Below are 16,822 nucleotides of genomic sequence, written 5' to 3' on the forward strand. Positions count from 1 at the left end.
CATATAAACTGTTATCCACACATCATCCTCACTGACATTTTTTTTTACTCTCTTTGGGCTCAGTTCCATTCGAGGCATGCGAAACACCCTGGCGATGTATTTGTAAAACTTTAATGACCACTTTCCTTCTTGAATCTCACTTGAAGCTTCTACTATTAGAATAGTTGCACTTGGCATTTTTCCTGATTTTTTTTTTTTTTTTTTTAGTTAACTCTACAAAGCCTATGTCTCAGAACAGTTTCAAGCAACCACGCCAACATCTGCCGCTCTGAGTCGCCACTGCGCTGGACCCCAGAGATGAAGTTAATGGACCCTCATGACCACAGACAGGTGCAGCTCATCTCCAGAAACTCTGTTCTCTATTCACAGTTGGGGGCAAATGAGGCCGGTGCAAACCAACTTGGCAAAAGTCTCATGTCCATTAAATGGATGTGTCTCTGTACAAATGGCCACAAAAAATGAAATTCAGGTAAAACTTTCATCTTGTGTCCATGATCATATTTTAAAACACATACCTCACAATATTACCTCTTTTGCTAAAATTGAAGAATTAACATATACATGTGTTTTTTTCCTAAATAAATTGGCTTCAAAATGTAGATCACCAGTATTCCTGACCATTTTTCTAGGTCTTATCCTTGTTCTATGAAAAATTGAACATAAGGATGGAATTCTATTAACCTTTCATTTCTGTAAAGGTATAAAACTACATAGCATTTTCTTTTGGTTTTTTGAAATAAAATTCAGAAATAATCTTTACTAGACCTAGAGATTTCCTAAAGGGACCAAAGTACTTTTTCAAAACAAGTGGAATTAACATGATGTGAGTTGTCATTAGCATAAGAAGTTGTAGGCTTGCTAACCCATCGTGGTACCGTGTTCTGTGGGAGATTCCACATGCCTGCTCTGGCGCTCTCACACGTGAGTGCAATTGGTGGACGGCGGGGTGTCTATTCGACTTTTATTTTCTTTCATATCATTAAGAGGTGACTCATTGCGCACGTGGCACTTGAACACTTGTTTATAGGCCTTCCTAAAATTTTCAGAGAGAAAAGCATATATGATAGGGTTCACCGAGGAATTACTATAGGCCAGACAGTGGGCGGCGATCCTGAAGAGAAAGGAGGCAGGGGTCAGCGGGAAGACCCCAAACTCGGCCCAGAGATTGATGACGTGGTGTGGCAACCAGGAGATCCCAAAGACCACAACCACCACCAGAACTGTCTGTGCAGTCTAGAAGAAGAAAAGACAAGCAATGCATCAATCACAACAGGCAAAGAATGTTCCAGAGTTTTAAAACATGCTCTAAGAAAATTTTGTTATCACCATGGAATCAAATGGATGCTAAATCTGCCATTACTTCATATAACGGTTTTGTTCAAAACTTGTCCAGGGCCTTCCGGGAAGAACTTTACCACATACATGAAAGGCATGTGGATTGAGGGCTGTGTGTTTCGGCTCGTGGAAATATAAATGTGCAGAGATTAAACACTGTCACCTTAAAACCTACCAGGTTTTAAGGCTCTGAAGCCAACAGCACACGCAAAGACGGGTTCACCAGCGGGTAGCTCGGATGAGCCCTTGACCCCTCTCTGAATGACTGCCGCGACGGACGGTGTATTTCTTTATTTCTCCTCATTCAACTTTGGTGAGTTGAAGACCCCAACACACTGGTGCATTCCGGAAAGCCATCTCTGTTTCTGTCTGTGGGTTGATTAGCCCCACTTTTAGCTTGCATCTACCTTCACCCTTCCCGTGCTGCCCCTAAATCTGAAAACAGCTGGGGGTACAGGCAGGCCCCACGTGCTTCCTTGGAGGTCTGTGCCAAGCAGCTGATGGAAGAAAGCCAGGCCCGATTAAGGGCCTCAACGCAGGAGGGAAGGAGGAAGGCGTTGCTCCTCAACACAAGACGAGCCTTCCCTCCTGCTTCCCATCTGTACCCGCTTCATGTGCCAGCCCATTACCGTCTCCGTGGGCACCCGAAGGGCTGGGGTCGAGCCCGGGAACCACTTCTCCTGTGTTTCAAGGCAGCTGGTTTGGTACGTGTTTGAAAGGCAACAACTAGATAGTTAACACTGTGATTAGCTGGAAACTCTATCTCTATGGCTTCAAACAGATGATGTTGATCTCAATATTTTTTAAACTAAAATACAACACGATCGGCTGGCCCCTTCCTTAAAAGGCAGCCTCTCCTGGAAGAAATGGTTGCCCAGGAACAGAGCATGGCCTTGATCGCCCCATGGCCACAGCAGCCCTGGGGCAGTGGTGCGTGGCTGGGAGTGTCTCTGCCTGACCCTCAGCCGTGGGTGTGGACAGAGCCTGTCAGGATCACGGCTCCTAGGCAAGGGGGCTGAGGTGCAGAAAGGTCAAAACAGATGCCTGGCGTTCCAGAGCCGATGCCAAGTTAGAGCCCAAAGCCGGGCCAGGTGACCCCAAGGACGTGCTCTGAACGCTCAGACACAGGGAAAGAACAGCTTACGAAGTCTGTCCGGTCAGTAACCACCTACCCCATCTCCCAGGGCCGCCTGTACACCACTTGGGTGGGCGATCAAGGCCCCACAAGACAATGGTCACTCAGCCCTCTAAACAAATGCAAGGACATCTCCCCAGCCTGGCAGCCCCAGCTCCAAGGTCAAGGCGCCAACAGCCCACCCCCCGCAGAGCCACGGAATCTGGAGGACATGAGAGATGCAGACCAGGAGCCCCTTCCCTGAAGGTTAGGAATCTTCTTCCTCAGACGGAGCCCAGGCTGCTTGAATTTGTGGAGAGGAAACATGGAAGTCTGCAGCCCCAGCCACCCCCACCCACCCAAGTAAGGACGCACCTTCCCCGACCTCCCCGCCAGGGCGCCAAGATTCCCTGACAGCACCGTCTGTCTTCCCTTCTGCACAGAGCTAGTCCCGACAGAACAGACGGATAAGGGGAAGGGGGGCTGGGAAGACGGAGGCAGAAGGAAGAAACGACAGAACACAGGGCGTTCATCCTCACGCCCTCACGCAGGGCCAGAGCAGGACCCAGGAGGCAGTTCTGACGCGAGGGCGCCACTGTCACACCACAAGTGACCCTGCCACCTCACGCCCTGTGCCCTCCTCTCCGCACTGCCCTGCGGGCTGCTCCCGCACCAGGACATGCCATCCACCCACGCCAAGACGCGGCCCCCACCCGCACCATGAATTAAATCCCAGGCCAGCCAGATGGCAGCAGCAAGCCACCCACTCGGTGGGCAGCAAGAGCACATGCAGACACAAGCATCGCAGAAATGGGTCAGAAACCAAGCATTCTACAACCGGGTGGACGTAGAGCTGCCAGAGGAGGGTGGGCTCTCAGGGTGAGGCCAGGGCACCCACAGCGCCGGGAGGGGCAGGAGATGGGGCTCAGCCCACCATCACGGGGCTCCGTGGACCACGCAAGCACCTGGGACTGCCAGCCGCCATGACCGGCCGTGCAGCCTTACGGAAACCGACGTAACCTCCCTGGGCCTCAACACCGTGTCCCAGTGACATGGCTCTGGCTGTACCTGGTCCATCCAGACACAAAACAGCGCAGGTAGAATCTGACAACAGGTGTAGTACAGGGAGGCAGGGCTACATATTAAAGCTGTTTACTGCTGGGCCCACAGAGCACACGAGAGATTCGCTCACTTGTATTAACAGATCATCTGCTATCAATCCTCTTATCCATTAGCGCTGAGAGATTCCATCCCCCGATGATTTAATCAAAAACAATCTAGGCATAATTATACCTACAAATAGAACAGAACACATCGTCTTTTCTTTCTAAGACAATAAGAACCTCTCTCTGCTTCCCCAAATGAATACCCTCTGGATATCCCATTTCATGGCGGTTCAGGAAGTTTCTACTAAGTGCCAAGCTGAGGATGGAACTCGAGCCCAGCAGCTCACTGATAAGATCCGTGATGTGTCAACGTCCATAGAGCACAGGTAATACACATGACTCTGGCATATTTTCTGTTTGTTGCTATCTGTGTTTGCAGTTCATTTAAAATGTACCTTTTCATTTTTAGTAATTCCATGGTCTCCTAGGAACCACGAACAAGGCTCTCTTGTTGGTCAAGCCATAGCTTTGAATATGAGAGGCTGACAGTTCACAGTAGTTATTGGGGGAACAATACTTACTGGGCACTTACATAAGTGCGATCGTTTATCTAAGGCTGTTCCCAAAAGAATTAAATAGAATGTCTGCCCGCACAGACAGAGGCTGCCGGTCTTCAGGGATTTTCTATTGTCTCCCAGCTCATCAAACACCTCAGCCCATCAGAGCCGATGTTCTCTTAGCTGGAGGTGGGTCTGGCCCTGCATGCCGGCTGCCTCCAAATCGGCCTCGGCGACGTGCGGGCGAAAGCGTCCAGGTGCATAGCTGGAGACAGGTGTCTGTCTTCTGTCTCCCTGTGGGTCCCAGGCCCAGCTGAGGAGACCGCAGCCACAGGAAAGGAGTCCACGTGGGAAGGACAGTGTCCTTCTCGATTGACCACGGCTTCCGACCCCCGGCTCCAGAGACCAGCAGCAAGAAGACCGACTGCAAAAGAGCTGGTCAGGATAACACATCTGACAAATCCCAAACCTGAGACATAAGTGTTTCCGTGTGCCGATCGCTACCCAGGACTCTGCTTACTAAACTCCAAACATGTAGGCATCACCCCCACATCTCAGTGCAGTGCGTGAGGGCTATTAGGTACTTACCCAGGAATCTGCCTTTCTAAAATGTTCAGTGGCGTTTGAAAAACCACCAGTGAATTCCATAAAAGCCACAACAAAAGCAAATCATCTTCCCGTCTCAAATTAAAGGTAAAGCTGCTTCCTCGACATTGACAGCCCCTGAGGCTGAGCCATCCCTTTCCCTCAGGAAGCCTGGGAAAGGCTCCTTGCTCTCCTTCCATTTGAAATGTCAGAATGTAATGAGAGCATTCCCCTCCGTGCAGAATGAGGCTGATTGCTCTTCATTTCTTACATGACTTTTCTTTTCATTTCTTAAAATATCACTCGCCTTAATCCAAGATGGAGTTAAACCCCGTGTATCTACGCCTTCCCTCATTTGTCTGTGTCGTGTCTAGAATCCCAACACTTATCTTTTGATACTGAAAAAGTCATCCTTTAAAGTTATGTACAAAATCTATATCTGTCTGATTATCCTTGAAACTGGGCCCTTTATCATTGTGCTTGCTTTTTGCTCCTTCTACTGAAAGTATCTAAAAAATAATCTCTCTTCCTCCTGTGAGATGCTCTTTCAAAGTCATCTGAACCTTCAAAGAACCTTACTCACAATACGTCTAATGGACTGCGGCTGGGAAGAACAAGGTGACCGGCAGAAGAGAATGATGCAAATATTCCCTAAATGGTATAAATGGCAGCCACCGAGCTGTCTGGCTTACTTCAGGTGCTGAGGACACCCAGGTTGTCAGGGTGTCAACACAGCCTCTAATCCAGTTTCTCCTTAGAGGTACCCATCCCCTACGACGTCCATCCCATTCGGAAGTCTTCCGGAGATGACCTGGGAGCCTCGTCGGCCTTGCACCAGAAAACACGTCTTGGCGTGTGCCAGGGCTTGGGCAGAGCATTCAGTCAACCGCAGGGCTCTATACTATTCCAGCGATTATGAAGGGTGAGTGTTGAGCACGTTTGTCATGAAAGGCCTAGCCCTCTGCCCCACCCCCGTCGTGGGCCTGAAGGCCGAACCCGCAAGTGGGTGCAGACGGCCGGGCAGAAGGGAGCTCTCCCCACCCCGGGGGCGAGGCTTGGAAACGAGCTGAGCCGAGTGAACGATGAGTGGACGATGAGAATCCATGCTGAGTGGATCCCTGCCCAAGTGGCCTGAGCATGCACCTGCAGCAGCACCTCCCCGCGCCGCGCCCTGCGGGAGGGAGTGTCCGCCAGGAGCCCACCCATCCCTGCCTCCGGGAAGGAGCGCCCGCCCCGGCTTCTCGCCAGGCCTGTCTCCCCTGGTCCTCCACCTCTGCGCCCTTTGCCCTCTTCTTGGCCCCTCCCAGCCCCACTCCACCTCTTGCGCAGACAGGGGCACGCACACCTGCCCAGCACTACACCTCGTTTGATCTGTGCAAACAAGGAGGCAATTAAAGGTATCAGAAGAGACCTGACATCTGTTCAGGGGCTGCTGAGGGTCAGAGGCTCCGGGAATGGAAGAGAAACCTTCCTCCCACCTCTGAATGCTACACCTTCTCCTATGGTAAGAATTACACTTACACACGCATATATGATGGGCACATGTTTAAACAGGTACACATGTATATTTTATATTGTGCACATTCATAATATACACATGTGCTTATACACACTCATATACATATATGCACTCTTCTTTTATGTATGCATATATAATATATACACATATACACATTCACATACATAATCTATAAGATGTGTAATATATATGTGCACATATACAATATATTCATGCATGTATACACACATATTTACATGTACGTTTGTACATTTTATGCACACACACAATACACACATCTACACTCCCATATATAATCTGTTACACACATAATATATACATGCACATATATAATACATACATGTACACATTTACATTCACACACATATATTTTATATACACACGTATACATGCACATCATCTATAACATGCATATATACAAGCAGATGTAGGTGCACATACACACATATACACACATGCATGCACATATAATATATAACACACATAATATGCATGCACATATATGTGTACAGATGCATACATATACATGCACACAAACATAGACATGCATATATAATCAACAACACACATATGCGCACATATACACACATGTACACACATAAATCTATAACACACATACATGCACATGTGTGCATATACACACACAAACATATGCACATATGATCTAGAACACAATATGTGTGCATACACGTATACATACACGCACACCCATACACACGTATGTAAAACTAAACACAGCAACTGTTAAACTAATCACTAATCAGCAGATATCTTGGCTGTAAAGCAGAAGCTTTTCTAATTATTTCTAACAAGACCTATTTCCATTCTTTCCATCATTCTTCATGAGACTGCAACAATTTCTCTGCAACACTTTGCAAATACAGACAAGGACAGTAGCCAAACCTGCAAATACGTGCAGCCAAAGTTAACGAATTGTCTGACTTCCTTCCTTTGGAAGCGTGAATCTCTTATCCCAGAAAGGAGCATGTGCATGGCCCAGGGGCTTCCCCTCTGTGGAGGTGCCCAGGTCACCTCCTCTCAAAGACACTCGCCCTCCTCCCGCCTCACTCCGCACAGGTAAGGGTGCCTGTCTCTCCCCCTGCGGAGTTGGCGGACACAGTGCCCCCCCAGCCCCGCGGGCTGGCTCGGTCCCTGGAGGGCGGGTGCTCAGTGAGGAACTACCCCAGGGGAAATTATTAAACAGTCCTGAATTGTCTGCAGTGGATAATCTTGGAGACGAGTGGCTCAGAGGACAAACTAGGAGGCAAACTAAAAAACTGGAAATAGTCCAGCAAAACATCACTGAGAACAGAGAAAGGAAAAGGCCAGCTTTAGGGTTTCCTGCATTCATACAACTGAGCGCTGGCGGCTGTTGAAAGGGGCCCAGAGACAAACGAAAGCCTATGTAACAGCTGGTTGAGGTGTAAGGATGCATCACTGACCGGAAGAGGTGAGGCAACCTTGTTATGTGTGCTTCACCTTCTACCCTTAGGGGGATGTTCTGAAAACCACATCATTGTACTTGGAATCCAGGCCAAACCTCGTGCTTTCGAACCAGCTCCTACCCCTTCCCATCATCGAGTCTGAGAGCAGATGTGTTTTGAGTCATATTATAAACCAGGAAATAGCAGAGCTGTGCTTTGTTTAAGTAGTTTTTTTTTAATGAATATAATTAAACTCTAATTTATGCCAGTTATGTATTATTGGTCATAATAAATACTTATAAGGGCAAGCAAGGTACTTTCAGATGTTATGACTACTATTTGCAGGTGAAAATGTCCGCCTATAAACCCCTCCCTAAACATCTTGTCCAATATTCTTATTCTACTTTAGAAAGTCAAAGACACTGTGAAAGAGTCAGATTAATCCTGATTTGTGACTTAGTTTTTTCTCAGAATGTGAACTGTAACAAATACCAGGATGTTAAATGCTTTAATATTACTCAGGAGACACTTATTTAAATCAGGATTCATAGACAAGAAGATAATTAAAAGTGGGTAAAATTCCCCTTGGGGACCCTCCCATATTTAATTCTCCCGCCGGGAGACCAGCATCAGTCAGGACAAATCCACGAGGAAGAGAGGACAATGCATCTGATCTTGGGGCTTAGGGGACATATTACAATAATATTCCCTGAGGGGCGCCTGGGTGGCTCAGTTAGTGAAGCCTCCAACTTTGGCTCTGGTCATGATCTCGCAGTTCATGACTTCAAGCCCCACATCGGGCTCTGTGCTGACAGCTGGCAGCCTAGAACCTGCTTCAGATTCTGTGTCTCCCTCTCTCTCTGTCCCTCCCCCCCTCTCAGAAACAAATAAACATTAAAGATGTTTTAAATAATAATAATATTCTCTGAAAATACAGTTAAGCCAAAGCCTTCTGGTTATCACAACAACAATGGTAAACACACAATAAAATGATTTTGTGCAAATTATGGATGTCGGCAACTCTAGCTTCTGTCCCGATCAGCCTAGACCACACCTCCTAAGGAAGCTCAGAATCCAAAAAATACCCATTTCCTCACCTCCCCAAACCTCCATCTAAGTTTTAATGCAGCATCTGATCACTTATGATGCCGTCGGGGGCCAACATTCCATTCCTACTCCGCATCTAACGGGAAGAGGTTCATTTCAAATGTCTGCACCAAGGAGCCAAAGTTTCACAGGCAATGCGTGCGTAGTAGGAAAATCAGGAATAAAAATGAACTAAGCTCTAAAGTGTGACATATAGAATATATATTTATGAATATTACCTTTTTCTTCGATGCTTCTGACTTCTTTGACATGTTCTTCAACTTTTTATGCAAATGATTAAGGACCTGGAAAACACAGACTAATTAAACCGTTTGCCTCATGGCCACAGTTCATTGTGTGATTTGCACTGACAATTCTTGACATTCTGACACGGTAATCAAATCACAAAATCATTCAAATTGAAATACACTTAAGGTGGCAACGTGACACCGAACGTGAACCGCTCAGCACATCGGTTTTTCTAACATTCCGGAGCACCCCAGTGCAGTTTGTGCTTAAAGCATCTGTTTGCAGAGAGCTCTGTGGTGTGTGGCTCTGGGGTTTTGTCCAGAAAAGGCATATGTGCAGGGGCACCTGGGTGGCTTAGTCGGTTAAGCGTCCGACTTTCGCTTAGGTCATGATCTCGTGGTTCGTGGGTTAGAGCCCCGCGTCGGGCTCTGTGCTGACTGCCAGCTCAGAGCCTGGAGTCTGTTTCAGTCTGTGACTCCCTCTCTCTCTGACCCTCCCCTGCTCATGCTCTCTCTCTCTCTCTCTCTCTCTCCTAGAAATAAATAAAACATTAAAAAATTTTTTACAGAAAAGGCATATGCGCATATATGTATCCTTATTGGTCTGCCTTTCACCTCTGATTTCCGGAGACTCCACATGGGAACAATCACTAGGTTCCTACTATGTGTTGGACACAATGTTAAATCTTAGAGAAGTGGGAAAATGAGAAGTTTCCCTCCAGGGCACCATCCAATGGGGAAAGCAGGCAAGTGAGCAAATCCAGGTGATGTAAGCAGATAATTCTTCCGTGCAGGCAATGTTTGCCTCAACTCATGACTCCTGTTGTGGGCTCCTTAAAGCAAATCACCACCGATACAATCTCCTTAAATTCTTTATTCTAATTCTACCCGCCGTGCCATGCTTTTAGAAAACTCACATTTGGGGAAATCAGTTTCCCAGGGGATTTACAGACTATTTAGCAAGTTTTTACGATTAACATCCCTGTCAGAGGATCTGCTGAGAGACACTGGCTTCGTTCATTAGAGAAACTGTTTTGTCTTCTCTTGCCAGTATAATACTCAGGAGACATGACGTGAACCATTTGGCTTATATGTAGGAATTTACAATGTAAGCTTGGTTTCACACAACAGAGCTGAACCTGCAGATTCGTACTGGAGTTCATTTTTATGTCCCATCTGAGTAACATCTAAGGAAAAAGTAGCCTCTGGATGACTCAGGGCTTGGACTTCTCTGTCGTTTCCCAGACGAGTCTCTGAGAGAACTAAAAACCCCGTTCTAGACATTTTCTTGCTTCCCTCTAGCACCTCGGCATGGAGATAATATAATCCATTTGGAATATTATACAAGCCCGTTGCATTCTGGGATGATCAGTTCTACCCTAGGTAAGAAACTATAGGATTTCTTTACCAACTCCATGAGCCCCAAGCAAGTTAAGCAGATATCACTGGGGTTTCAATTCTGCCCCCAAATTCTCAGCCCGACTAAACAACTTCTCTTTCTACAGGGGTTTAGCATCGTCTCCAAGAAGACAAGTATTTTACTTATTATAGTCACATGTAGGGTGATCCTACATGGTTCCGATACATTGACAATGGATTAGTTAACTGTCCTGCCAACAGAACTCGGGGCCCCGGAAACTGAATGTAAGAGAAAAACAGAAGATTTGCGAGATCTTGTCTGGAAAGGACGGGTCTCGTGAGATTCCTTGATGGCAGCTTTCACAGCAAGAGACCACAGGAGGACACTGCTCACTGAGAACAAGTGACAAGAAGAGAGAACAGGGGACAGGCAGCAAAACAAAATCCTCCTGGAGAGGAGGCCAAACAGAAAGGTCGAGTGTCATCTGCCTCGTTATGCTGCCCAAGGGTCTATTCACTCCTTTAATAAACACAGTTGGATCACAGCTCAGTGACTTGAATTCAAGACACCCATGGGATGCTGAGTGGCCAATGGAGAAAGTTCTCAAGTATAATTTTCTTCAATACCAGTATTTCCTTTCAACAGCCCACACTATGAGCACATATTGATCTATTATAATGCACACATTGATATATATTTGATGAGGTCTTGCCATCAAAGGCATCATGATGGGTCATAATTGCATGTCTTTAATAGATGACGGTGGCATGGGGGCATCATCTCATTGTTGTATACTCTTAGGAGTGTGTGTAGGAAGGCACAAGTTCAAACCCGAGCCAAGGTCATCCTGGCAGCATATGTCTCTAGGGACGTGGGAGATCTTAGCAGGTGGGTACGTGAAGAGTTTACCCTCGTGACAGATGGCAGAGGGCCCCAGACAAGAATTCCCTCTACGGGAAGAGAGTTAGGGGCCACCCCTGTACCAGAGGGGATACCGCAGACAGACCCCAGCCCCCCAGCTCGAGCATTCTCTGTGTTTCACAGGGACTATCAGGCACCAACCATTCTACCAAAGTCATAAGGTTTGGAGAGTAGAAGGCAACACTGGAATGCAATCCCCTTGTTTAGTTAATAAATAAATAAATAAATAAGTAGAGAAAAAATGTAATTCTCATCCATTTGTGACTTTTCATGGTGGCCATCGGTCCTGGGCCTTGGAGAAACAGTCAGTCTTAAACCTGACATTCAAGAAGAAGACCCACTAGCTGGACAGCATTCTTTAATGATGGGGCCGAACAAAAGCAGCTAGAAAGAAACAACCAAGGTCTTAATCAAACTCTGGAGTGAATCTGCAAATATTAGCCTGAATTCAAAAGCAATTTCCAGTTATGCTTCAAAGCAAACTATTTCCATATAAAAAAGTATCCTAATGAGTATATATTTGTTGACATTTTAAAAACACTTTTGAAGCTTTGCTCTATGTGTGCTTTCATAAACTCTCAAACGACAGAAATGTAGCCTACGTTTTCCTAAGAGTCTGCCTTGTCATTTCCATTGAGAAGACCTGTGGACTTTGGGGAATGAAGGAGGAGTATGCTTCTGCCTACCTAGGTGATTATGAGTCAATCACCGAATATTCTAGCCCCGAGCTTCCGGCTCCCAAGGCCCTCCCTCAGGGACCAGCATCTCTGCATGAAAACCCTTCCTGAACCGTTTACCAACCTGGCTCAGTTCCTTACTCTTCCAAACCCCCTTCTCAGATCGCTCCCACCCCCATGGTCGTGCAGAATGAGCAAGCAGGTGCACACCACGGACCACTGCCCGGTACAACCAGCTGCTTTTTTGTTTTGTTTTGTTGGACTTTTGGTTGTTTTTTGGGGTTTAGTATTTTTTGTGGGGTTTTTTATGGGGGTTTTTTGTTTTGGGGTTTTTTTAAGGGGGGGGGGCTTTAGTTTTTGTTTTTGTTATTGCATTTACCAAAGAGCTAAGCTACAGCTATCTTCCAAACGCTCTATCTTGCCCTATCTCCCCAGTATATCTTTATATGTAACCCTTTGAGGCAGGCCATTCTTTCAGATAAAACTCCAAACTACTACCATTCAAATAGACATAACTCTACATAGATGATATGGGGGAGGGGAGAGGGGGGCAAAAACCAGGGGGCTTGTAGTAAACATTTTTGCTGGAAGAGAAGAAATTGTAGTTCTTGGTCATCTGGTTACTCCTGGCCCTTTAGTCACAGCCGTGTCACAAACTGAACGAGAGACAGAGGAAGATGGAAATAAAATGGCAGGAATTTCAAAATTTGGCTACAAAGCTGTTTTCCTAATGGTAGTAATACAGCCACAGGACATCAGGGAACTGCCCTTTTTACCCCCACGAATGACTCTCACGTGATTAAACAGATATTCTTACTCAAACACAAGCATGCGTATCAAAAAAGCTGAAGACTTTTGATCAGTAGGAAACCTTCAGGTCCCTGTGTCATGTCAGTGGAAGGGAATGTGGGTTTGCTGAGCTCTCAGGAGCTGAGGGAGGGGGCAGCTGGGCCACATGTGTCACTAATGCACCTCTTGAGGAGAGTTAGGGGTTCAGGCTTGAATCACCTAATATTGTCTACGCAACCCTTCTAAACAGAACTCAAACCCACCCAATCTTGACCCTGGGTCAAGATTTTGTGAAGAAATATTCTTTCAGCACCTCAGTTATAAAGCTTAAACTTCGGGTGAAATAAAATTCAAAACGCTGTCCCCAGGAGCAGGGCTTCACAGAGCGGGAAGGGGACCTCACCCACCACCCCAGGCGCCCAGCACAGCGCTGGGAGGGACAAGGGGCCTGCGGAGCCCGCGCGGAGTGAGTGCTGGGAGTCGCAGTGAGGTGCTGACTTCATCCCCGGGGCTGGGTCTGAGGGGCTAAAACCGGCTCCATTCCTCTTCCGAGGCGGGCGCTGAGCACCTGGCTTCCCCGTGCTGCGGGGACAAATTCGGGGTCAGGGGCTGCGGTGGCAGGAGACCCCGGGGAGGCGGGACCTCTGGGAAGTGACCTGCACACTTTCTCCTGCGTCTCCCAGACTCCAAATAACTTTCTCACGCACCAGCAGACCCGAGGGCAAAGTGCACCGGGTCACCCAGGCCCAGGAGACCGGATCGCGCGAGGGCCACGGGGTTCCGAGAGGGGCGCGGGGGCCCGGGAGCTACCCGAGGCCGGGGCCCACCGCCCGCCCGCGCCGGCCCACCTTGGCGTAGCAGAAGCAAATGAGCAGAAGCGGCAGCAGGTAGCCGAAGACGAAGGTGCACAGCACGTAGGCCTTCTTGTGGCGCTGGTCGCGCCACTGCTCCCAGCAGAAGGTCTGGTTGCTGACCCCCCAGCGGAAGAGGCGCTGGTGGTAGGCCACGGGCGAGGCCATGGCGATGGACAGCGCCCAGATGAGGCCCACGCCCAGCAGCGCGTTGCGGGACGCCCGCAGGGAGGGGGCGCGCCGCGAGTGCACCACGGCCACGTAGCGGTCCACGGACATCGCGGCCAGGGTGAAGATGCTGACCAGCATGGAGATGGTGAAGAAGTAGTGGATGAACTTGCAGATGAAGGCGCCCAGCACCCAGGTGGGCAGCGCGTACACCGTGGCCTGGAAGGGGATGCAGAAGAGCAGGTAGGCCAGGTCGGCGATGCTCAGGTTGAGGATGAACAGGTTGGTGGTGCTGCGCGGCTTGCCCGGCTTGCTGCGCGCCAGCACGGTGATCACCAGGCTGTTGCCCAGCACTCCGAGCGCGAAGATGAGGCCGAACAGCACCAGTGTGATGAAGTTCTCGACGCCGATGCCGAACAGCGGCCTGGGCTCCGGGGCCGGGGGCTCGGGGCCGCTCGCGTTCCCGTCGCTGAGGTTCCCGGCTGCCAGCTCCATGGCCCGCAGGGCGCCCGGGCGCGCCGGCGAGGGCGCCTGCTGGGGAAGAAGGCTCCGAGGACGCCGGGGGTCCCGGCCCCGAGCACGCAGGGCGCGCGGGTTCCCGAGCCCGAGGCCCCGCGAGGGGCACGCACCCGGCGGCTGAGCCTTACTGGTACCGTCTTTGCGCAGGGAGCCCCGATCGGGACCCTCCCGGCGGGGGCAGCGGTCCCGAGAGCGCGGGGGTCCCTCTGCCGGGGCGCGGCCGCCGAGACGCGGAGCAGGGACGCCCGTGCAGCCGCAGACGTGGACAGACCCCTCTTGCTCCTTACCGGCCCCCGGTTCCCGGCCGTCTCCCTCGTTCCGGGAGTGGCTTCGGGCTGCACCTGTTGCTCGCAGCCGCTCCCTTCCCGCGTCGCTCCCGGCGCACAGCCGCGCACCGCGCTGTTGGCGGAGAGGAGTGCCCGCGCCCCCACGCCGGCGGCACCGCGTCTCCCCTCCCAGTTTTTTCGGGGATTCCAAGTGATCCGCAGGGCGAGCGCTTTCCCGAGGGTTCGCAGAGGGCGGGTGCTCCGGGGCCTCCCTTTTGCAACTGAGACGGAGAAAACACAGTCCCCAGAAATCCGCGTCCCTGGGGGCCTCTCCTGACCCCCCGGAAGTCAGAGCGCGCGCGCAGACACTGGACGTCCTGGCGGATGGGTCGCCGCCCACCTTCTCGCCGGAATCGGACGCGCGCGCTCGCCTCCGCCAGGTGCCGACCTGCCGGGGCCTCGAAGGCGGCAGCTGCCGCGCGCCGCACCCGCCCCCCGGCGCAGGGGAGCTGAGCGCGCCGCACCCGCCCCGGGGCGCAGGGGAGCTGAGCGCGCCGCGCCCGCCCTGGGGTGCAGGGGAGCGGAGCGCGCTCCAGCGCGCGGGGCGGGGAGGCGGCCGGGTGCGTCGCCTGCTCCGCCTGCGCCGCTCGTCGCTCCATCCGGCGGGGTGGCTGTCAGCGAGAGCGCTCCCCGCCCCGGGAACAGACCCAGGAAATCAGCGCCACCCTTCCCACCGCTGGGGAGGAAATAAGCAGGGAAAATTAATTGCCTCTGAGTTTTCTTTACAAACGTGTAAAATTAAAGGAGTGTTCACACCATCCACCCTTCGGTCAGTTCTGCCTTAGGTTTCCCGTGAGAGTGACATCAACACAAGAACTGACATGACATGCTTGTGAGGCGGGGAGAATGAGAACGTGCTTGGTATCTCATCCCTGCTGTGAGCCGTGGGTACCGGCTGGAGTCCGAGCTGGGCACGGTCGTGGGTAAGCCTCGTCCTCGGCACAATCTTGCGGGCTCCGGACCCGAGAGCTGAGATGGGTCCATTTATTTGCGCGTTGATACAATGTGTCCTTAATCACTTTCAAGGTCACCGTATGCTTCCAGCATTCTCCAAATAACGACCGAGTGTCCATTGTGTGCCAGGCACAGTCAGGTGACACAAAGCTGAGTGGGGTGCAGTGCGCCCTGCGGGTGTGAGATGACGACGCCAAAAGTGCACAGCAGGTGCACCCGCGCGGGAGGCCGGGGAGTGGGGCGTTTCTCGTTCTGCCTCCCTGATCCCTTCCGCCTCATTTCCAGGAAGATTCTGACGCAGCTCATTGACCCACCAGGTACGGAGTACTTCACCTATTCCTCTTAATGTCCACACACACTTCCCTGAGCACGAAACTGAGTTTAAGTAACTTGTTTCGCAGAGTGTCCTGCTAAATCAAGACGGTTCTTACCTTCTCGGGAAGCTGCCTCCAAACCCCGTTGGTCACGGTGTTGCGCTTCTTCCCAAAGGGTCCTCTGACCTACACGTTCATGGGATCTTGTGTTGGCAGCTTAGACTGGAAGTCACTGATCATCTATGGGAAAGCGGGTTTTCCAATAATTGTTATGAACTATTTTTACCAGGGAACAGATATGATGACATTATATTAACTGCCCAAGTATCCGTCATCCAGCTTAGAATAAGAAAATTATCAATACAGTTGGAGCCCCTTTTAGGTACTTTGCAAATCACAACCCCCATCCCCGCCCCCACCTCCAGGTAACCTAAATGTCTTGTCTATTTACCATTTATTTACATATGTTCTTATGTAATATACTATGAGTTTTGGCTTTATTTTAATGTTATATGCTTGGTACGATAATACTTACCTTTCCCTTAAAGTGTAAATTGTCTGGAATTGCTATAAATACACCAACAGTCTTTGCTATTTATTGGTCTTCCATATTTTTTGCAATCTGCCTACGTCCTGTGATTTAGGGGGTATCTCTTAGAAAGAGCCCATAACTGCATTATTTCAAAATCTAATTTGACAACCTCTATTGTTTTAACTGCTAAGTTTAGTTTGTTTACATTTATTGTTATTACTGATCTATGTGGACTTAGTTTTATTTATTTTTATTTTTTTAATGTTTATTTATTTTGAGAGAGACAGAGAAGTAGGGAAGGGGCAGAGAGAGGGAGACAGAGAATCCCAAGCAGGCTCCACACTGACAGCACAGAGCCCGAGGCGGGGCCCAAACTCCTGGACTGCAAGATCATGACCTGAGCCGAAACCGAGAGCCCCCCAGGCGCCCATATGTGG

At 49.8% G+C, this 16,822-nt stretch overlaps 1 protein-coding gene across 1 annotated transcript; it reads right to left on the minus strand.

Annotated features, from left to right (window-relative positions):
- Positions 1–915: 915 nt before the first annotated feature.
- Positions 916–14,235, minus strand: GALR1 (galanin receptor 1). Its single transcript, XM_039236386.1, has 3 exons — positions 13,570–14,235; positions 8,966–9,031; positions 916–1,233 (listed from the first exon to the last, which is right to left on the minus strand). Exons 1-3 carry the CDS (start codon positions 14,233–14,235, stop codon positions 916–918), a joined length of 1,050 nt encoding a protein of 349 aa, XP_039092317.1.
- Positions 14,236–16,822: the final 2,587 nt, after the last annotated feature.

This window comes from Hyaena hyaena, unplaced genomic scaffold (assembly GCF_003009895.1).
Source record: "Hyaena hyaena isolate Hyena2069 unplaced genomic scaffold, ASM300989v1 scaffold_110, whole genome shotgun sequence".
NCBI lineage: Eukaryota > Metazoa > Chordata > Mammalia > Carnivora > Hyaenidae > Hyaena > Hyaena hyaena.

Excerpts from the sequence above, each read along its gene's own strand:
- GALR1 (XM_039236386.1), bottom strand. The coding sequence starts at position 14,235 with ATGGAGCTGGCAGCCGGGAACCTCAGCGACGGGAACGCGAGCGGCCCC. Across the intron at positions 9,032-13,569 it reads TTTGCTTCTGCTACGCCAAG|GTCCTTAATCATTTGCATAA; the intron begins GTGGGCCGGCGC and ends TGTGTTTTCCAG. Across the intron at positions 1,234-8,965 it reads CAGAAGCATCGAAGAAAAAG|ACTGCACAGACAGTTCTGGT; the intron begins GTAATATTCATA and ends TTCTTCTTCTAG.